Source organism: Hyalella azteca, unplaced genomic scaffold, assembly GCF_000764305.2.
Source record: "Hyalella azteca isolate HAZT.00-mixed unplaced genomic scaffold, Hazt_2.0.2 contig6927, whole genome shotgun sequence".
Lineage (NCBI taxonomy): Eukaryota > Metazoa > Arthropoda > Malacostraca > Amphipoda > Hyalellidae > Hyalella > Hyalella azteca.
Window position 1 is genome coordinate 52,200 of NW_025937067.1, and position 22,780 is coordinate 74,979.

Consider the following 22,780-nt stretch of genomic DNA (forward strand, 5'->3'; position numbering starts at 1 on the left):
GTGCACAACCTCCCCATGGGGAGGCAGTGCACAACCTCCATGGGGAGGCAGTGCACAATCTCCATGGGGCGGCTATGCACAATCTCTGTCTCTTATACACATCTAGATGTGTATAAGAGACAGCACTGGGTGACATCATGACATGCACTGTCTCTCTTTGGATCTCAACATTTTCCCGCCAGACGGCCCAGACCTAGTGTTTTGGCAATAGTATGGCGCGCAATAGTATGATGTCACTATTTTAACCATCAACAAATGCATGGAAGTAAGACAAAGCTTAATATAAAGGAAAAAAGTTGAGAAGTGTCAGAATTACCCATGGTATCGGAATATACTGCGTTTATCCTACAATAGTTTATCGTGAATGATATATAAATGTCTGTGTGCTTGGACAATTTCACCCATTCTTATGGCATTTCCATAATTTCTCAAGCATGGTGCAATTCCATAGTTAATATTAAAGGACATTTTAATATTAACTGGGATTAAGATTGATCAATGATTTTGATCCCAAAAATGATTTTGGGATTGATCAATGGACCTTTCCACTCCACAGCACACTAGTGAGTAGTGGCACCCCTCGCAAGATACAACTCTGTACTTATTTATTAAAGAAAAGACCACATTGGCCAACAACAACAGTTCAACTGACAAGAAATTTGAATTTTTTCAAAATAATAGTATGTATTGGTGTCAGGTTTTAAGGCCCTGGTTGAAAGCCATGCGAAATCTGAGAGCAAGGTTTTCATGACCATTGTGTAAAATCCTTGATCTGCCCAAAGCTCGGCCAGTCGCTACCCTCGAGCTTGTACTCTTTGTAATATGATATCCTAGCCAGCCCCTTTCTTGCGGCAACTGGTTGCTTTTAGGTGGACAAGGAATGGCCAAAGCGTATATTGTCGACTAAAATAGTAAAACTATTTTAGCTTTCTAAAGTACGGCGCGTTTTTTTTACCAACGTAGTACGGCGCACCGCGCAGGTCGTTAAAATGACAAAATAAATTCCTGCGCACCTGACACATCTTCCTGACCATGGTATAAGATCACACTATCATAGTGTGACTATGGATAAACTGGGCAGAAGCTAGGGTAAACGCGGTATATTCCAACACATTAAGGCCATAGCAAAAAATGAATGGATATAAAAAAATCACCGTATGCGCAACTTGAGTTCTGTTGCTTTACGTCACTCTCAAAACACCACACTACACACAGCAACAATGAAACTGTTGAAACGTCACAAAATGTTATACCATATTTATTTAAAAGCCTTTAGAATGCAAACCTACCAAATCCATATATTCCAATGCTGTGTGTGACAATATTTGGCATTTTGTGAGACTAATTCCGGCCGCACTTCAAACTCTACTAATTTGTAATTCCGACCCTCTTGTGATTGAATTCCGATCGCTGTGTGAGCTGTATTGGAATACGACACAGCTCAGAATTAGAACACTGTTGAATATTGAACACTACTTAATTAGGCTTTTAACCCATTAATGCCGAGAATTATGTAACGAGAATTTTTCAGAATTTTTCATGCCAAATGACTCTTTATGATGTCAATAAACAACTGAAACGCTCAAAACGGAAATTTATTTGGAAATATGAAAAATACCGCTTGGGAACATATGTGCCCATTCGGCTATAAAATCATGATTTTAGAAGAAATTGAAATAAACCTATAAATATAGTCCTTTGTTAGCTCTATGCATACAGACTCCTTTTTATTTCTCAAAAGCTAAGTAGTAGAGTATCTATGGCCTGTCTCTTATACACATCTAGATGTGTATAAGAGACAGGNGAAAAAAGTTGAGAAGTGTCAGAATTACCCATGGTATCGGAATATACTGCGTTTATCCTACAATAGTTTATCGTGAATGATATATAAATGTCTGTGTGCTTGGACAATTTCACCCATTCTTATGGCATTTCCATAATTTCTCAAGCATGGTGCAATTCCATAGTTAATATTAAAGGACATTTTAATATTAACTGGGATTAAGATTGATCAATGATTTTGATCCCAAAAATGATTTTGGGATTGATCAATGGACCTTTCCACTCCACAGCACACTAGTGAGTAGTGGCACCCCTCGCAAGATACAACTCTGTACTTATTTATTAAAGAAAAGACCACATTGGCCAACAACAACAGTTCAACTGACAAGAAATTTGAATTTTTTCAAAATAATAGTATGTATTGGTGTCAGGTTTTAAGGCCCTGGTTGAAAGCCATGCGAAATCTGAGAGCAAGGTTTTCATGACCATTGTGTAAAATCCTTGATCTGCCCAAAGCTCGGCCAGTTGCTACCCTCGAGCTTGTACTCTTTGTAATATGATATCCTAGCCAGCCCCTTTCTTGCGGCAACTGGTTGCTTTTAGGTGGACAAGGAATGGCCAATGGTTGGCTATAACTAATTGGACTAGGCTGACCACTGGTCATGTATTATTCTTCGCCTCATTGAGTTCTCAGCACCATACCGCCTGTCATGAACTGACAGTCTAGTAATTTACGACGTCTGTTTCCCCTCAAACTTTTCCACAACGCCTCCATTTGAGCAGCTAGTATGCGGGATTTTCCCTCTGCGTGTCAGCAGGCTTGATCATAACTATTTTTTGAGAAAGAATATTTACAACAAGGAGGCTAATCAAGGAATGCCAAGTATGCCATTCAATGGAAAATAAAAATTACAACCCTTTTACATCTCAAAAAAAGTAAAAAAGTTGTAGACTTGATGAACAAAACATCAAAACCAAAACTTAGTTGCGAAAACCTTGCTCTCAGACTTCGCTCGGCTTTCAATCAGGGCCTTAAGTCATTAAATGACTAAAAATATTAAAAGTTCATCTTTCTGCATAGATTTCAATGCTGTTAACATTGAGAAACTTCAAAGTATCTCTGTTATCGATATACTTGTATATAGCCAAATTATAATTTATTATCTTACATCTTTCAAAACCCCTTTCAGAACCATTTGGTCTACTTGGTCTGATCAAATGTAGATTTAACAAAAGTTTTTGACATTGATGTATAATGTAAAGAACTAGATATGTGTTTATGCTACTAATTTATCATAGAAGTTGTATCCCCATATTTCCATGCTTTGTTGAAAGTGAAATTCATCACCTGGAATGAGAATTTTCAAGTAACACATGAAAACTTGCGTCGTGTGAACCTCCCATAGTATGTAATGAAGTCTATCTGTGAAAAGCTTTCTATGACTTATGTCCATAAGAGAACAATAATATAGATTGAAATTATTACTCCACAAATTTATTTGCTGATTTTCAGTAATAACACATATTAATTATTCAATTTTATAAATTTTAATATGAATTGAAACCTATTTAAAGTCTAAAATGGCCCACAAAACTTTTCTAAAAGTACTTGCTCTATGATGCATCACATGTTACATCACAGGCAGTACATATAGTCAGATGGGGTAAGACAGGACCGAAATCACTAACAAGCCTGTAGCATCTATACCATGAATAACTAAAAAATCCTAAACTTGTCACAAGGTGTAGTTATGCAATAGGCTTCTAAGCTACAACTCAGACCTTTTGCATCTAACATAGTTTTCTGTACAGATTAAAAAAGGTGAGCCGGTCCCATCTTACCCCATTGGGGTAAGATGGGACCAGGCTGGGGTAAGAAAGGACCAACTGGTAATTCTTATGTTACAAGGTTTTTAATAAAAGTACAAATCTGATATTCAATATTATAGAACCTGCATTGAGATTCATGTACTTTGTATTGTGTACATGTAAGTTGTATTGTATTGCTCAGTCGACTAGAAAATGGTGACACACACCACTGGCTCCAGTACTTCAACATTGACACTTATAAAGTTATACTTTATTCTAAATATGAAATCTCAAAAATAAATATAAATTTTAGATTATTTATTTGAATGTAACTTTACATCTAATATAAGATTTTTAAATGACTTTTTTTTTATCTAAAATTAAATTATTTAAATTCCTAAATTGGGTTGGTCAGAAATCCTGTCTCTTGTCACTATCCACAAGAGACCCAGACCAGGTGCCCATGGCCAAGACAGATATGTACCACCAATCCTAGAATTGCACCATGCTCTTAAGTGTTAATTAAAAAAATCTCAATTTTGTCAGCTATTTAAAAAAAAATAGCAAATGAAATGGTTGTGTTCACCCGCAATTCACAAAAAAATTGTCAGTGTGGCACAAACCACAAGAGTGGTTGCTATAGAACTTGTCATGGAACAGGCATGGAATATAGTATATGGAAATAGAGCTTTCCTGCCATCTTTGGATCCCCAAGTTTCCTGCTAGATGAATTATCTGCTATCTAATTGTTACCACTTACCACAATTGAGTTAATAATAGTTATCTCTATTGTGTGGTTAACAATTGTTAACAGTGCATGATGGAGCTGAAAGAGAATGCATATCATGGAAGGTGGAACAAATTCCATAGCTGCAGTATCAAGGTTTGAAGACCCATCAGTTTAATATGATATGAACTAAAGCTAAGGACGCTTGTGCCCAAACTAGTAAATGTTTGCAATACACGGAGGTATGAAAGATGCCATTAGAAATAATGTCACTTGTTTGCTTTAATCGCAAATTCACTAAAAACTTAAAAGCAAAGAAAACTCCACAACAATTCATAGTATCTTTAAAGAAAACGTTTCGGAGTCCAGCTCCATCGTCAGTTCGAAAATTCTAGAACACAGATAAATCAGTAATTAGTACAGTCATGATTGCATCAAAAAACCTAAGCTGTAAAACCTATCTATTTACAATTTCAAGCGGGTAAGAGCTAATAGCCAAATTAAAACTAGGCCTCTGTTTAAAAATATACAATGATTCTAAAATGCGCAAATCAGAAACACCGGAACTGGAAGCTAAAACTTTGAAGTCACTGTCAGACACTGGAACATTGCACTGCTCGGCGTGAGCCCGCACAGCTGAATGAGGGGGGCGCGACGGTAAGTTACCAGTTCTAAAACTCCTGCCCTTATGTTCTGCAACCCTAGAATAAAGATTGCGAGACATCATCCCGACGTACGCAGATGCACATCGTGCACAACTATATTTATAAACTAGGGACGCTCGCATATGCATAGGGAGAGTATCTTTGTACCTAAAAAAAGAACTGATTTTAAAATGGTTGACCAGTATAACACGTAGGTTAACATTTGCGAAATACTTAGAAGTTTAATTTGACCCTAGTTTGAATTTATCTTTTAGCTCTTACCCGCTTGAAATTGTAAATAGATAGGTTTTACAGCTTAGGTTTTTTGATGCAATCATGACTGTACTAATTACTGATTTATCTGTGTTCTAGAATTTTTGAACTGACGATGGAGCTGGACTCCGAAACGTTTTCTTTATGCCATTAGAATAAGTAACTTTACAATTGAGAAATGACACGCTAATGGTTGTTTTCATCTCAATAGGATATTTATTGATGAATATTTCAGGTTGGAATAATCAATGAACATGCTATCATTAGAGGGATGCTCGCAGATTAGAAAAGTCTCATTGATATACCCATTGTAAGAAACTGGCCTAATGTGCAGAAGACAATAGGTAAACCATGCAACCTTATGTAAGCCTATGAAAATATCAGAAAATGTAGGGAGAAATGGAAGGTCCATTCCTAAGTCAATTTCTTTGTAAAATTTACCAGTAAATATGAAATAAGAGTTTATAACCAACAACAACTGTCAGACCAATGACCAGGTCATTCACATCTCCAAGCAAAGAGTTTAGGCAAATTTCAAAAGTCTATGTAAGGGAAACTTCAGTGAGTATATTTTTTGTATCAAACAAAGCCATTGTCAGGAGGTGCATTCAAGGTGGATTTTACCAAGTTTGGTAAATTCTTTCAAGTGATGATAAACGCATTCATAATATAAGAGAAAACAGTTCTTTGCTAAATTTGTAGTTCTCGTTTTGAATCGTTGCACAATTAACCAGTTAACAGTTGACAATACATACATGTTAGTTGATTGGTTGACAAATTTTATGAACTATTTATACAAAAACATATAGTTGAAAAATCTCATTATAGAGATTCGATTTTTGTTTAATCTTCCTTGTGAAATAAAGGAGTTTATTTATTGTAGTCAGTTTTGTTTCCGCCTAATTTCCTAGATTTAATCTATTGAAATACTATAGTAGAATTAGTTTATTTTTCCATTATGTTTTTTACTCAATTGAATTTTTTTCTCCTTTGCAGCTGGTGTAAATTTGAAGAGTGAAAATGGATTCTGAAGACCACTCCATATCCAACAGTGGAGGTAATGTAAAAAACTCTCAGTTTAATGCTGAAGTAGAACACAGTTCAGAAAAACAAAAATCTGAAACTGGTTCAGTGGTTGACTCCACTAAAATTTTACATGATTCTGTAATGGATATTGCTGATGAATTCAACTCCTGTGAAGTTTCATCCAAGGCTAGCACTGGCAACAGTTCAACTGAAAATCCTGAACAAGATTCAATGCCTAAAGTTAGTAAGGCCGTGCGGCAATGCATCCATGCTCTGCAAGAGGCGCCTGACACCACCCACAAGTTTGCTGCTCTCATGATGGTCACAAAGCTGATCAGAGCTGAGGTTTTGGATGACAGAATTAAACTGAAGCTTTTTGATGCTATTGGAACAGAATTTCTCACCAACCTCATTAGAGAAAATATAGGACCTGATGGTCACCCTGATCCTATATTCAAATCAATTGCCTTATCTATTTTGTCATTTTTTGTTACAACAGGGCACAGAAAAAGTTTTTTTGTGTCACTGATTCCTGATCTTTTGGATATCATATCAGAGTCAGAATTGCATGCTGATGACCTTTCACTCATACAGGATGCTTTTAAATGCATTGATGGGATAGTTGCCCACAAGTCCGGCAGGAAAGCATTCATTAGTCATGATGGCCTTGATAGCTTGATAGACGTTTACCGACTTGAAAATTTCTGTCAGGGGCATGCCATGCGAACTCTTATGCTTATCATGGCAGAGGAAGGAACTAATACATGGTTGCAACACCACGCAAGCTTTACTAAAATCATGACGCACGTTGCGCACGAGTTTGCGATGAATAACTGCGAACGTAAGTTCGAGCTGTGCTCGCTACTGGTCGAGCTGCTTCACAGTATGAATGACACCCATGAAGAAGATAGTGGCTACGAGTGGCAGAAGCAAGTGCATCAAGGATTGTGTGACATAATTCTTAGTAAGCTTGGGAAGGAACAACGCTTCCAAGGCTTGCATTTGGCAGCTGCTGCGCTGGATGAACTTGGTCCGACGTGGGTCATTTCTGGAGGAGAAAAAGGCCAACATTTGATGCTTGTTATGGTGCATCTGGCTTGTGTGGAAGTGCGCATGAGCCTTGAAGACGAATCGTTTGAGAAGACCGTGGCTTTCGCTCCTCAGACCACATCTTGTTATCTCATTCTAGAAAATGCCATTAAATTTTTAGTGAATGGGGCCATGGAATTGGAAGGGAAGCAAAAACAACAACTCTACGCTGCTTTGAAAGGGGCTTTTAATGCCGTGCTGTCCTTCCTAAAAAGCGTCACAGAAGAAAAAGTTCATACGAGTTCTGCGTCTACTCAAATGTTCATAAGCGCAACAATTCGTGTCCTTGGCGCATGGTTAGCCGAAGAAACAACTGCCAACAAAAGCGAAGTGTATGAAATATTGCCGCTGGTCATTAGTTTATCAAAGTATAACTTTTATTTCAATAAGGAAGCTGGAAACAACGTACGTAGGAAGACCAAGTCGAGCGAACGCGACGAAGTGGCCGATTTGCCTGATTTATTGAGATTTTTATTGCCAGGACTCTGTCATTTGACAGCTGAGGATGAACCAAGGAGCATTTTACTAAATTTTGGCATCGAAAAGTTACTTTTGGACTACCTAACTTTTCATTATGAAACTATTCGTCCCTTGTTAAAATCTGCTAAAAAAGAAAGTATTTCTTCCAGCGCGACTGATAAATCCGTGATCTGTGATACTGTAATCACTCTTTGCTCAATCTTCATGAATATCGTTGTTACGTGCCCAAGAGAAGTTCAATCGAATGATCTGTATTTCAAGCTCCTCAAGATCATTTTCAGCATTTCGAACGAAATTCCTTTAGAGCGAGGTTTTCTAAGATTTTGTGGAAATGTCTGTGTTTTGGGATTAATGATTTTGCGACACCATTACGCGCATGTCCGAAGCGCGAATTTCGCAATTTACAAATTCATTCAAAATACCGTGAGGTTTCTGTGGGATGCCCACAACATAGAAGAGAGCTTAGATTACGCAACACTTGTCGTCTCGCAGAAATACCGTATGTTATGGGACGAACTAATGGAGCTTTGGCATCTAGGTATGCACAATCTCATGATGCTGTTGGCGCCGATACCTTGGCTGTGCGATTTCTTGCTCGAATGTGACTGGCCGCAAACAATCATACAAACTCTAGCGCAAGTTAGAATTGAAGGCGTTGACCCTGGCTTTAAGACTGTGATTGAAGATATGTTGTGTATGATGGTGCGCTCTTCTGAACCTGCCAAACGCACCTTGAAGCAAGTCGATGCGGTTAGGGTCGCTAAATCACACGCTATGGAAAATCTCGCTGTGCTTCTACAAACTTAGTTAATTTTTAGTAGCACTATGTAACAAAATTACGATACTTGTAATCTAATGCTTGCGAAGTTTCACTGCTGTGAACATTTTTTTTCCTTGCTTTAAGGCGCCCTTGTCCTTAGAGTGGTACCTCGTTTCTTGACTACAATCCGTTCCGGAACTGTGGATGTTACCTAGTATAGAGTATTCAACGATTTTGTACCGAGAAAAAATGTTTAACTAAAATAACTTTTTCATCTAACTCCCGAGCTGTACATTGATAGCGTTCTCACAAATATATGCTTTGCTCATATTCTGGCTTGCTGATCCTTATATCACGTTTTTATTCCTATTAGCGATTATTTTTGTCGTTCTATCTGCAAATTTTTATAGTTTGTCAGTTTCTCGAGATGATACGCTCGAGTATTGTGTGTAGATCACACAAGTGTGTTAAAATTAAGAATTACTTGAAGTATCCTTTGAAGCCCTTACCAAGCGTCAGTTCGACGTATTCGTTAAAAAAACACTGGAAAGAGTCTACGCCAAAAGTGGTCAAGATCGAAGTAGCGATTTGCGTTTCGAAGCTCGCTAAAACTCTGGTCGAGATCAACAAGGTGGCCGAGACGCCGAGTGGTCGCGCATCGGCGACAGGCCAGCATGGCTCAATCAAAGCTGGCAGGTTCAAATTGATAGGTTCAAAGTCACTATTAATTTCAATAAAGGCGAGTGTTTTGTGCATTGACGAAGTGGTCAATACTGTCGATTTTTATTTTACGCTTAATTTGGTAGATCTTATGTTGCCCACGCACATTTACTTCAACCGTTTTCTTCTTTATTACTAATGTTAAGGTTTGCAAACTATTGTGATTTTAAACTAACTTTATGTATATACCACCTTGCTGAAGGAAAATATCCTGTTAGAATGAACAGCTGCGCATTAGCTACAAGTAGATTGATTCGTGCACCAAGGAATAATTGACGTGAAGGATGCTAAGAATTGCGCACGTCAGCATGCGTTCGAAGTCGTAAAGACGTCTCTTTATTTAAATTGATGTATAAAGTGGACATTTAAGTAAACGAATCGTCCGCAATTAATTTGCTTGGGATCTAACCAAACGAGCCAGTGCCTAAGCCACCGACAATTATGACGATAAATGATGATCTTTGTTTGCAGGACCGTCGATGTCCATAGACGATGATCTGGACGAGCTTGCTTTGGAGCGATTAATGCTCCTTGACGATTTGCTGCAGGTATGCTTAAACCGACAGCTATTAATTTCACCTGGCGTGAGAATTTGCGGTCTTTCATGAAAACAAAGAATTAATTACTGGAGTCGGTAGAGCAATGTGATTATCAATTTTTCTTGTATTATAACGTTAAATTATCGTTGCTAAGCATAAAACGTTCAATTTTCCAGAACAAACAAATGTTGGCAGAGTTCTTGAGACACGGCTTTTTCAACCTTGGAAAAGCCAGGTATTCGCTTGGATGCCACGCTGTCAGTGCACTCAGAATTCCAGAGAGCTTCATTAGAGCCTCCACGAAGACAGAAAGCTACAATGAGAGGATGAACGATGATGTGAGCTACGTCGCCAGGAGAATTGTGAAAAACGTATCTGATTGCAAGTCAGATAAATCGGAAGACGCCGGCCTCTTGGACAACTGTGATGACTATGCCAACAAGAAACCAATTAACTGGTTCAGCGCTCTCCCACCGAGAAGTTTGCGCGATGCCGAATCTCAGTTCAATTCTGCACTGCAACTAGCGGCCAAGTGCGCGTCACTGCAGGAGCAACTCACGGCGTTGAATGATCGCTATCTTGTCATGACCACGCAAATGAAAACTCAAGTCCAATGAAAATTCCTAAGGGAAAGTGAAGAAATTATTCGACTTTTTTATAAAACGCAAAGAACAATTATATGATAGTTACGTAAACGGCAATGAACTCGAAAACTTGATCTTAGCTGGTTTTAATCAAGAAAGGTGGCAACAACACATTAAGTTAGACTAATTTAAATTACGTAAGGACAGCCAATCATACACGTGTAAATATAATGATTCTATTTATGGTTTATTTTTGTCCAATAAATTGTAACTCCATGAAGCAGTGAGAAGTCCAAATCAACATCGAAACGCCCATCCAACTTTGATGAAATTCCTCCTCGTGCGTTGTTCGCTGAAATAGAAACATTTCGATGAGACGTATGCACTTTTCAGAAATATTTTACGCGTATTTAAGTCATTCAGTCCGCCACTTGGCATGTTTAAACAACTGCTCCCATCCACACCAATAGGTTCTGCCAGCATAACTGACATTGATGTGTTAGCGATGGTAACATTCAGACGTACAATTCATCATAGATACGCACTTAAATAAACTGCTGCTGATACACCAGCATATACTTGAGAGGCTTCACGCGGCACTACGAATATCATACTTTGATTTGAAAATAAAGATTCATTTAATCATTATTGTCCAGTTTACATGTTCATGAGCGTATAAATAAGATATATATACTGTACCTGCCTTTTTAGATATTTGTCTGCATCAGGATGCCATATTTCATCAGGATGCCTCTGAAGTTCCCATGACGCACTTCGGTGGAAAATACAAACGGTTTAAAATGTGGTGTATCATTTCCATTCAAGACTCATGGTTAACGCACCACAAACTTCTTTCTGTAAGAATAATAACCAAGTTAGATGAAAATAAGAACAACTTCGGACAATATTATTCCACAACAAATTCAGTAAGCGCTTTCTTTCAGGACAAAGTATCCCGCCAACCCACATGTTGGTTGGTTCGATACCCCTGCGCTACTCATCACTTAAAATCACCCGTCTAACATTTAGAAGGCTAACGAGTTAAACTTGTCTTCTGAAAAATACTTACTATTTATGTAAAAATCATGACTACAGCACGATGCTGCTTCACAGCCACTGATCACAAGTCGAATTCTACGAATAAAGAAATACAAAGATCAATTTCTTGTTAAGGAACATTACAGTCATTGCTCCATGCTTACTATAAATCAGTCCGCCATTAGGCCTATTTCAACAGACGCTCTCATCCACACCAATAGGTTCTGCCAGCATAACTGACATTGATGTGTTAGCGATGGTAACATTCAGACGTACAAGTCATCATTTAGATAGAAATTTCCAGCAAAAAACATGTGTCGAATACAAACTCTTACCTACATGAAGTTGTCATGTCATCGAGGTCGCGAAGGGTGTACCAGTCGACGTCTCATAGCAGCACAGATGTTTTAACTTGGGAGTTTCTTCTGAGCCTGCGAGGTGAATTGATTATTCATTTTCAGATTAAAATATTTGGTCAAAAAATAATTTATGACCGTATTCATGTAATAAGGAACTCAATTATTTTATGCATAGTCTAAGAACTCTAGCTCGAGTAATAAAAATAATTAACGATTAAACAATACTCACTTAGACGTGTGAAGATTGTGGTACCGATGAAGGAGACTAAAACGCTCCCAAGCGTTCAAATTTTAATACAAAATGCCGTTTCTTATATTATTTGATACATTTTTACAACGTATATACACTAATTAATGGAATACAAGCATTAATCGTCCTATAATCAGAGATAACAATCTTAATACATTTTGCATGGCTTGAAATTAGTCAGCAAGCAAAGACGATATCCTGCGCTTGGAATTGTTCATTGTAGAGAAAGCTAATTAGAACTAACAGAAACAGAGCCAGCCGTCTAAGTACATGTCATTGAATTGAGAGATTTCAAATGAATTTTAAACAAAGTGGATCTCTCCTGAGGTGAGAAATTCGCATGAATAGGTACGTTGTGCAACCAATTGTAATACGAATCACAGGAAAATATTCTCGCATAAACACCACAAAGAAAGTATATAACTCTCGTGAACATCGGGAAGGTTGAATGCCCACATGACCAGATCAACAACACTCATTAACAAAAACAAGTATGAGAGACGCAACAGATCTTGGAACATAATCTATTGAAATTAGGGCATTTTCACGACTATGATCCTGCAAACCGTTCGCGCCTACTTTCTAGCTAATCAACTTTTATAATTTAAATCGAAAAAGTAATTTTGAGCGAGTTTTAAGAATAAAATAAACAAAATTTATATAATTCGAATAGAAGAAATCACTGATATTTTGCCTAATCAGAAGCCATCAAGCATTGCTTAAGGTAGGGCGATTTTTCACAGACAACGTCGCAGAAACAAGCTTTACCTGAACTGTTACCGTTAGTAAAATGACAGAATTTTCACTTTGCCTCGATGAAAAGAGTGGATGCAGTGATCCGACTGGCAAAAAGTGTAAGATGACTGCCATTTGTCCAGTCACAGCAGGACACCTCTGAAGCTACGCTCTTCTGCAACGTTCTACGACCTAGCGATTTTATGTTAGGATCTACATAATAGACTTTTTTATTACTGCTTGTCCTCTCCTTTCTTTTTGCTCTCCTCTTCAGCAGTCTTTTCACTGGAGTGAGCTTCTCCCGAGTAGTCATCTGAAGAGCTGCCGCTCCTGCTGCTCCCACCCGCTTCCCGCTCAGCGGCCATCTGTTGTGACGATTTATGTTTTGCTATGTTGCATGTTATGCTATCATTCAATTATCAAATAACCAAGATTTACGTTAAACTAAATTTTCGTGCACAGCAGTGTCTATCCGCCATAAAGAACAATTACTTCAATTCTAGTATTTCACGCGGAGCAAGAGATCAGACATACGTCTCCTTACCTTCTTGTAAGCCATTTCAAAAAGTTTGAGAGAAGCCTGCTGGAGCTCAGTTACTTTCTTCTTAATTTCCTCAGGATCAGCGGAGTCTTTAATTGCAATTAGTTCGCGAACAGCCTGTATATCAGTCTTGAGCTTCGAGACCTGCGACAAAGATTAGACAGTATTGAAAATATTGATCCACTTGCAAGCATAACTTAATAATAAGACAAAAAGTGGTTATTCGCAAACTTAATCAAAACAATAATCATGAAAATGGTTAGGAAAAAATACTGTTGCTTCAGAAAACATAAATAGACAACCAAATTCATATCATTAGCATTACTAGATAGATTTTAAAACGTAAAAATCGGCTCATTTTAATACCTCATCAGCTGGGAGTTGATCCTTGAATTCATCGAGCTTAGATTCAGTGTCATGAATGATGCTCTCGCCCTGGTTGATGGCTTCAATAAGTTCTCTCTTCTTCTTATCCTCTGCAGCGTACTGCTCGGCTTTGCGCACCATGTTTTCGATCTCCTCCTTGCTTAGACCTCCAGAAGACTGGATCACAACTGAAAGAATATGTGTAGATATGCTTTTAGTGAACAAAAACATAATTTAATACAGATCAAGCACAAGTCATGGGTAGATTAAGTAAAAGAGAGAATTGCACTCTTATCTCAGATCACATACAGAAAATACAAATAATCTTCGACTTCAGATTTATGAGAAGATTAGAACAGATAAGATGTGGAAATTTGATTAAATTTCATGGCATAGCACGCGTAATGATATTTTGAACAAAATAAAAGTTTCTAAAAAAAAGCTATTACAGCTTGACAATTTTGAATTATTACTCACTCTGTTGTTCCTTGCCAGAAGCCTTATCGCGGGCAGAGACATGCACGATGCCGTTGGCGTCGATGTCGAATGTAACTTCGATTTGCGGGACACCTCGTGGCGCGGGAGGGATGCCTACAAGGCTAAACTGACCCAGGATTTTGTTATCAGCAGCCATCTCGCGCTCGCCCTGGTGCACCTTGATCTCCACCTGAGTCTGGCCGTCAGCGGCTGTCGAAAACACCTACGACAACGAAAGTCCACTTAGAAATTACTATGTTCTCATTATAAACTTTATTAAAATGCGACAGAATTTCGCTTACACATGATTTTAAAATGAGTGATCATTTCAATTCATCGTGCGACTCTATATTAATAAATAACTATTGATCTCAAACAGTTTCATTTTTACTTGTAATTCTAATGAAAATAAACAGTTAATGAAACAAAAAATGCTACAACATGACCTGAAAAAAAAATTGAAAACCATCAACATTTTATAATGCCTCATAAGAGGAATGCAAACGTCACATCAAGCAGACTGATAAAAAATTGTTTGATGCTTGCAAACAACGACGGCTGTGCGTTATGCGTAGAACAGAATGGACACCGGAAAAAATTTAATACTTCAAGGAAAATCTATTTGGTAGACAACTCGCACATAAAGAAGCAATTTTTATGCCAAATTTAGGAGCAACCGCCATAACAAATAATGGATAGCACACCTGACTCTTGCGGGTAGGGATGGTTGTGTTCCTGTTGATAAGCTTGGTCATGACACCGCCGAGCGTCTCAATACCAAGTGAGAGCGGCGTAACGTCGAGCAGCAGCACGTCCGTCACATCACCGGCCAATACACCTCCTTGAATAGCAGCGCCCATCGCTACTGCCTCGTCAGGGTTCACTGACTTGCTAGGAGCACGTCCGAATATCTCTTGCACGGTCGCTTGAACCTGCAAAGTTCAATACCACTCATAGCTATGGAAATGATAATAATAATGGCAAATAATTATTTACAAAGATGCGCAAAACTTGACTTATTTTTTTTTCTGTTCCTTGATGATATCTCAGCGTTAACTTCAGACATCTCGCTAGTAACATAATAAATGTTATAAAATATAAATGTCGAACGATATGCACGGAAGTCAGAGTTCTGGAATGCTGACGGTACTCAAAGAGTTACAATGCCGTGTATTATAGCTATGGCAATTACCTTTGGCATCCTGGTCATGCCGCCGACAAGGAGGACCTCCCCAACTTCATTCTTTGTAACCTCGGCGTCCTTGAGGGCTTTGATGCAGGGTGCAACCGTCCTCTTGATGAGACCATCAACCAGGCTTTCAAACTTGGCGCGGGTCAGCTGTACAGGGCACAGTGGCAAATTACAGTCCATTCAAAACGACTTAATTAAAACGTCAATTAGGTTTATAAATGTAAAATAGAACTGATAAAATAAATAAATTAGAGATTTAATGCAAAAATCAGAAACATAAAAAGAGGATCAACATCGATAAGCAGAAATGGAACCTATGTAACTACATTTTCAAACAGAACTGGCATATACAACTGCGTATTAGCAAGCATTAAATTAATTCGTTTTTAGCACGCAAAAATAGAATTTAAAGATCTACATATATCGATGAAAGATTCGAGATAAAGATGAATAGAATATACAGATTGATACTAACAAAGCGAAATAAATACAATGTCATGAACAATTTAGTAAGGACTAAAGGAGGATTGAAATTTAAAAACCAATGCAGTCGCGAATTGAATTAAAAAAATCACTGAAAATCGCAGCCTCTGGAGTAAAGACACGTCACAAGGAGGAGAAATAATTACCTTCAAGTTCATGTGTTTAGGCCCTGAAGAATCCATGGTGAGGTAAGGCAGGTTAATGTCGGTTTGAGTGGAGGCAGACAACTCAATCTTGGCTTTCTCAGCTGCTTCCTTCAGCCGTTGCATTGCCATATTATCCTTGGTGACATCCACACCTTGTTCCTTCCTAAATTCAGCAGCCATGAAGTTCACAAGATGCCTGTCAAAGTCCTCTCCTCCTAGGAAAGTATCACCATTTGTAGACTTGACTTCGAATACACCTTTCTGGATCTCCAAGAGTGACACATCAAACGTCCCGCCTCCGAGATCGTACACAGCAATAACCTTGTCCTCTGTCTTATCCATGCCGTACGCGAGTGCAGCAGCGGTTGGCTCGTTGATAACGCGAAGGACGTTCAAGCCAGAGATCTGGCCGGCATCTTTAGTGGCCTACAAAAAATAATAATAATTCAACAAAATCAACATTTATCGGTCTGGCAATAAATAAAATGTTTACAACACATGATGACGCTTAACACACAGAATAGTATCATGGAGAACCAGATCTTTTGGTGTAAATCGTGGGTAACTTTCAAGTAATGATAACTGTTGAGTAATTAAACCGATGAAATAGCTAGGTGAAAATTTTTAGAATTCAAAATAGATTACTAACGCATATATTATGTATTTAAATGCATTGAAATAAAAAAAACACAATTTGAAAACATACCTGACGCTGTGAATCATTGAAGTATGCAGGGACAGTAATAACGGCATTCTTGACAGGTTGATTTAGATACGCTTCTGCTGTTTCTTTCATTTTGATGAGAGTAAACGCACCAATTTGTGAAGGGGAGTAAACCTTGCCATCTGAACCTTCAACCCAAGCATCGCCGTTGCTCGCACGCACGATTTTAAAAGGAATATTTTTCCTGAAAAAGTTCAATTCATTTATTCCTCTTCAACTAAAATCTTCCATTGCAATCAAGACAACAATGTCAAGGTGTGGCTTCATACCTTTCAAAACAAGCTTAGCAAGCTGTCAGTTCAATACAGTATCAAAAAAATACTATATATTTATGATGCACAAATATAACATACATAAATGAATGCAGCACACAAGTGTAAGAGAACGAGACAAGATGGTAACTATTTTTTATAGAACAGTATACAAAAATAGCACAAATAAGCTTCCACAATAATTTCAATTTTATCATATAGACACAAACAGGAAATTTTCATCTAAAAGGTAGCATGTGCGTCAAAAATGAAAAATATTGTTTTCCGGTTTTAGGCTCATTTTGAAGGTTCAAGAACTGCGCATGTAAAGAACCCAAAGTCATGTTTGTTCATGACAGCCATTGAAGCAGGAACACTTCTGGGAATTTCCACACGACTGAGTTGTGTAGATACTGTCGATAGTGAAGCTGCTGTTCTATCCTCATCACTGCGAGACGATCTTCAACAATGCCAAAGCGAAAACAACCCAAAGGCTCCCTATTGCCCTCAATGACAAAGTAGAGAAGAAGAAAAAGAATATATTGTGCCTACCATGCAAAATGTATTTGCAACACAGGCAGTATCTCTTGCAGAGCCAACTCCAAGGAATAAAAAAATTGTGTTTTTCCTACACAGTGCCCACGGTGACTAGACAATACTCTGTGTGTGAAGTCGAAGAAACAGTTTACACTGCTAAGCCAGTCACACGGCTTGATGGTGAACTTACGACCAACCATTTGCACAATGTAAGCCTCGTATTTATTTCCCTATGAACAGTTATGGCTTTGCTGGCTGCCATTGCATTTGTGCTTTGCTTTTGCTGTAAGGCTTTGCTTTCTGTGCATTTTACCGGCATGTCTCATTCTTGAACAGGCAGAACACCAAAACATAATCAGAAAAAGTTTGGCACTAAACTGAGATATTAAAGAAATATATGAAAAAGGCATTTGCAGTCACTCACATATCTTTCTTGATTTCTTCATCATCAAACTTCCTGCCAATGAGTCGCTTAGTTGCATAAAAAGTATTAGCAGTGTTGGTCACGCCTTGACGTTTGGCTTGGATGCCAACAAGCCTCTCACCATCTGCAAACATGAAAAGATATTTAGATATTTAAATTAATGATTAAAATTAAATTAATCAAGCCACAATATATACAAGTTCCATTTCTAAAAAGAATTTTAACTTTACATAATAATGCAGCCAATTCATAATAAGGCTTAACAATGAGAAATAATGGTATAGTTTAATTGAAAGTGGCCATACACAATTTTCTTTCAGTAATCCATAAACATACCAAATTGATACGAAGTAAAATTCAGTAGCTTATTCAAAGTGGTGTAAAAATTTACAACATTCAGACAATGATGACGGTGCAAATGAGTTTGTAGGACGATGCAAAGGAATTCTCACACATATAAAAATATTAAACCAGGGATAATACAGCCACGAATTATGCAATAGAATGCTAGGTATCTGAATATTACCTTTGGTGAAGGCTACAATTGAAGGAGTTGTGCGGTCGCCCTCTGCGTTGGTGATCACTTTGGCCTGCTTGCCCTCCATGACAGCAACACACGAGTTTGTTGTGCCCAAGTCAATTCCTACAACTGCTCCTTTCACTTGATCTGACCTAAGTGCATCAAAATATTATTTACACAAACATTCTATAGCCCATGTTATAAATTAAATGAGATTTACATTTATTTCAGAAGCCAATAATAATGTAAGTAACAGTAACAGTTGCATTGCAGAGATAACATCCATTTTATAATGACATTGATAGAATCTTTTACAAAATCAATATATTGAAAAACATGAAAATTGAACAGTCACTGAATCATCTCAGCAACAAAACTAATCAAACGATTCATCTCATTTTCCAACTTACTTAAATCGCCTCTGGAGCGTCTCAGCATGCTGCATCCAACCAATTGAAGTAGCAGCAACTCCATACTGTCATTTAAAAATGAAGATTATTAAAACAAAGTAGCAGGTAACAATGGGTCAGATATTTTCCTGGATTACAGAATCTTTAATATTACAAGATAATCTTTCACCTTTACACAATTTTACAAGCTAACAGCAACATAAATGTAAACTTATCTTGATAATTGCATCAAATCTTAATATGATATTTTACTGAATAAATAATTGACATGCTTATAAAGCAATAACAGTAAAGCTTCACATTACACAAAAAAGCAATATTAGCTAGGCCTGATCCTCCATTGTCAATCACAAGGTAGAAACAAACGAGGAAGGATTTGCTTTTGTTTGTACTCAAAAGTTTACTGGTTTTAATATCATCATGCTCTAACTGGGGATGTAAAAATTGTTTAAATAATATGGAGAGGGACTGTTTTATTACCAAACTTAGCTTGCAATGGACTAGAAAGTTTTTTAAGGATGACACACCCACAAGACCAGTTGCCTTTCAACCTGTGTTTTTCTTTTTTATCCCATGCCAAACAAGGCTGGTTTTGTTATTATGCTAACAAATATGTGGTTGATATTTTCCTTTTGTCATTTGTTACTCAGATGCATTCCAATTGCAGATACCACAAATGATAAGTGATTGTTTGTTTTTGCATGAAAGTTTTGTTTCGCATCTGGAGTAACATAAGAATAGCTCCTTTCCTTGTTATTAATGTTTTTTTTTACTGTATTCAGTTCTTTAAGGACCACTTGTATTCAGATTTATAAGGATCTTTGAAGTTCTTGAAATAATTTCAGGTTTAAATTTTAAACTGTATCTATGATACCCTTTGTGCGTATTTAGGTCATTTCAAATTTCAAGTGTTGTAAAACTCTTCACCTACTTGAGAATGAATATTGAATATTAAAGATGTCACATTAAAACAAAATGTAATTTTGTAACCTGCTTTTCCATCTTTTAGCACCAGCAAGAAATCTTGTTTAGCTTATTGAAAAAAAAAAATAAGAAAATTATTAATAAAAAGCATACTCATATCTTCAATTTATATTTTATACTTAAATGCTTTTGTGAAAAAGGGATAGTAGCTATTTTGCTTCCATTTACCACAAGATTGGCCTTTTCCTACTTATTACTAAAATCTTGCAGTCCAATTGTGCACTTTTATTAACAAATTAGATTGGAGGTTATTCATCAAGCTGGAATCTTGAGGTTCCAAAATTGTGGGAAAGCTCCTAGCCACAGCTTGAAAGGTCATGACACCATGCCTGACGTCATGGTAATATTTTATTAGTAAATAATTAATACACCTGGTAAACCAGCATTTCATGTCTGGTTTACCACAAATATTTGATGTGAGCAAGATGAAATCCAAGCGAAAGCATGTTAGACTGTAAAAATAAAAAAATTAGCTTCAGTAGCAGTCACTAGAAGTTTAGTGTCATTTGTGGAGCTGCAAGATTTCTGCTAGAACAACAACGTTTTTCTCACAAATCTTAAAACAATCTCACTCTTATGCCCAAACACTTCAAATCAACTATTTGGTCATTTTGAAGACTCCATTGATTACAAAAGTCTACTTTTTACAAATGTCTTCATTCATGAAATGTTTCCAAAATAATAGTGAAATTTTCATCCACATACATAAAAGGGATTAATAAATTACCTACCAAATCCATTTATTGGGATTTAATTTGAAATCAATGGGCAACAATGAAATTGTTCTATGAATGATTAACGTAACCTCATACGTTGGGCATTTAAATTACAAATACCTCAGGTCATGTCTACTCATCTAGGTGCAGTAACAATAAATTGGGATCAATTTGGGAAACATTTATAGATGTTTTTGATATTCCCAACTGTTCAATAATTTTTGCACAAGATATATGCAACTTATCAATATTCTTTATCTGTAAAATTGTGTATTTTAAAAACTTTAATACAATTTTTTGCATTAAAATTCTGAAAGCATCACCACTAGTAAATTTTAATATCACCTTAATTTTAATAACATCTAATTTTTATTAATAGTACATACATGCCCAAGTTCTCAAAATCCTGCCTCTCTGATTCATCAAAATACAGTAATTCTGTCTATAAACAGCAATTACTTTCTAAAAGACACAAGACATTCAATTTTTTGTTCAAAAACTCGTGATGGGAGAAAAATCATTCTGAGTGTTAAACTAAGTCAGCAAGAAAATATCAACAAAATTTTGCAAAAACCTGAAAACTTCATACCTGGATGTGTATAAAGTTCAAATTAGAATAATTTTTTTAATTAATCTGGCCACACTAATCATTTAAATCTGTAGATCAGATCTATTTTTTTGGAAATAAAATTTGACATTACCCAAACAAGTAGGCCTAGTGGGACATCTTTACTATTTCTTTAGGCCTATTCACTGCCATTACGATGCAGCATGTGCAACATGCCATAAAGTGATTGAAATTAGGCTTAGGCTGAAATCTCATTACTTAGTATGGTGCCAAATATTTTGTTGGTAATATTGAAATTGTAAGATGTTCTAGAATAGCCTAGTTGACATATTTTTTTTTATTCTAGAACATATGAATTGTAAAAAAATATTTAGAAAAACTTTAAAAAAAACAAGTTTTTCTTGTGGACTAAAAAATAGAAAATAAATCATGGCTTGCCCCAAAAAAACGTGTGTCGGGCAGATTAATGATTAAAGCGAAAAGCACACAACACACGAATTTTGGAAATTTGATGGTGGACGTACAGCCCGACCCACGTTTTTTGGGGCGAACCATAATTTATTTTCTACTTTTTAGTCCACAAGAAAAACGTGTTTTTTTAAAAAGGTTTTTTTAAGTATTTTATTTTCTACTTTTTAGTCCACAAGAAAAACGATTAAGACTTGCTTAAGTATGACTTGACATACGTAGTTGTCAATGTTGACAACAAACAAACAAACGCGAAGCTGAGTTAAGAAAAACGTGTTAAATAAGGTGAAAGGATTAAGTAAAAATGCCCCATCCTGGCTTAATTCTTAGCTCGGCATTCCAGTTCTATCCTTCCGACTCGTCCTACCAAGCTAGAATTATTCCAGCTTGGCTAATGGCAGAATTCAAGCAGGATCAGCGCTTCAGCGGGGCTAATGGCAGAATTCAAGCAGGATCAGCGGATCAGTGCCATCAGGCTTCAGGCATAGGCCTGGAATTAGTTTAGGGTCGTTTCTTACCTAGTCTCAATCGTCTTTTGATACACAGACGCAATCTTCTGTTATATCAGATCAGACTATCATTTATTTCTTGTCTCTGGACGGTGGACATGAACCGCGTCGCAGCGTCAGACCGATTTAGCTAAGCACGGACATTTTTCTCAATCAGGCCGAGGCAGCTTTTCAGCTACTAAGTGCCAATTATTTGTCATCGGAATTTTCGATCATATTTGTCTGCTAGTGCTACACCCCTAACTCAATTCACTGCAAGCTCATCAGTCGTCAGTCACATTCGCCTAGATAGTTATGTAACTTGAAGCGCAAAAATGCCGGTGCCGGGTTGTGCGTAAATCTGGCCCAGAATTCATCAAAATGGATTCAGATTATACAGCATTTTTTGCTTACCTGATTAAGTAAGTTGAAGTGATTTGGCTTCGACACCACCACATTTGCTTTTGAGGCAACGGTTGCTAGCCTGGACAACATTTTGCCGATAGAACACAAATAACGAGCCTCACAGCACACGTGAGTCTGATGCCAGATAGTTCTAGAAGACAAATCTTCGAGCTAAGTGAATGGTTCTTACGAAATTGTCAGTAGTCTGATGCAAGAGTTTCGGAGATAAAAACGCCAGATTTATGAAATATTTCAATATAATAGC

General features: G+C 37.1%; 2 protein-coding genes and 1 long non-coding RNA gene across 5 annotated transcripts in view; 1 reads left to right on the forward strand and 2 right to left on the reverse strand.

Annotated features, from left to right (window-relative positions):
- The window catches only part of LOC108669930 (neurochondrin homolog), a 15,877-nt gene extending 5,201 nt beyond the window's left edge, over nucleotides 1-10,676 (forward strand). For 2 of the 3 annotated variants that reach the window (XM_018157372.2, XM_047881054.1), the window contains exon 2: nucleotides 6,232-8,920. In XM_018157372.2, coding sequence (XP_018012861.2) covers nucleotides 6,256-8,637 — 2,382 coding nt within the window. In that variant the 5' untranslated portion in view covers nucleotides 6,232-6,255 and the 3' untranslated portion in view covers nucleotides 8,638-8,920. Of the gene's footprint in view, nucleotides 1-6,231; nucleotides 8,921-9,781; nucleotides 9,859-10,025 lie in introns of those variants that run through there. The other variant, XM_018157371.2, reaches the window with a different exon arrangement.
- Nucleotides 10,677-10,966: 290 nt separating this feature from the next.
- On the reverse strand, nucleotides 10,967-11,959 carry LOC125178088. Its single transcript, XR_007156785.1, has 3 exons — nucleotides 11,807-11,959; nucleotides 11,503-11,567; nucleotides 10,967-11,288 (listed from the first exon to the last, which is right to left on the reverse strand). It is a non-coding gene; the product is annotated as an uncharacterized LOC125178088 (long non-coding RNA).
- Nucleotides 11,960-12,127: 168 nt separating this feature from the next.
- Nucleotides 12,128-22,688, reverse strand: LOC108669931 (heat shock 70 kDa protein cognate 5). The gene is made up of 12 exons (XM_018157373.2): nucleotides 22,525-22,688; nucleotides 18,887-18,951; nucleotides 18,483-18,628; nucleotides 17,957-18,080; nucleotides 16,727-16,928; nucleotides 16,021-16,446; nucleotides 15,392-15,538; nucleotides 14,904-15,131; nucleotides 14,200-14,422; nucleotides 13,723-13,910; nucleotides 13,360-13,500; nucleotides 12,128-13,180 (listed from the first exon to the last, which is right to left on the reverse strand). Exons 1-12 carry the CDS (start codon nucleotides 22,603-22,605, stop codon nucleotides 13,049-13,051), a joined length of 2,103 nt encoding a protein of 700 aa, XP_018012862.1. The 5' UTR covers nucleotides 22,606-22,688; the 3' UTR covers nucleotides 12,128-13,048.
- Between the last annotated feature and the right edge of the window lie 92 nt (nucleotides 22,689-22,780).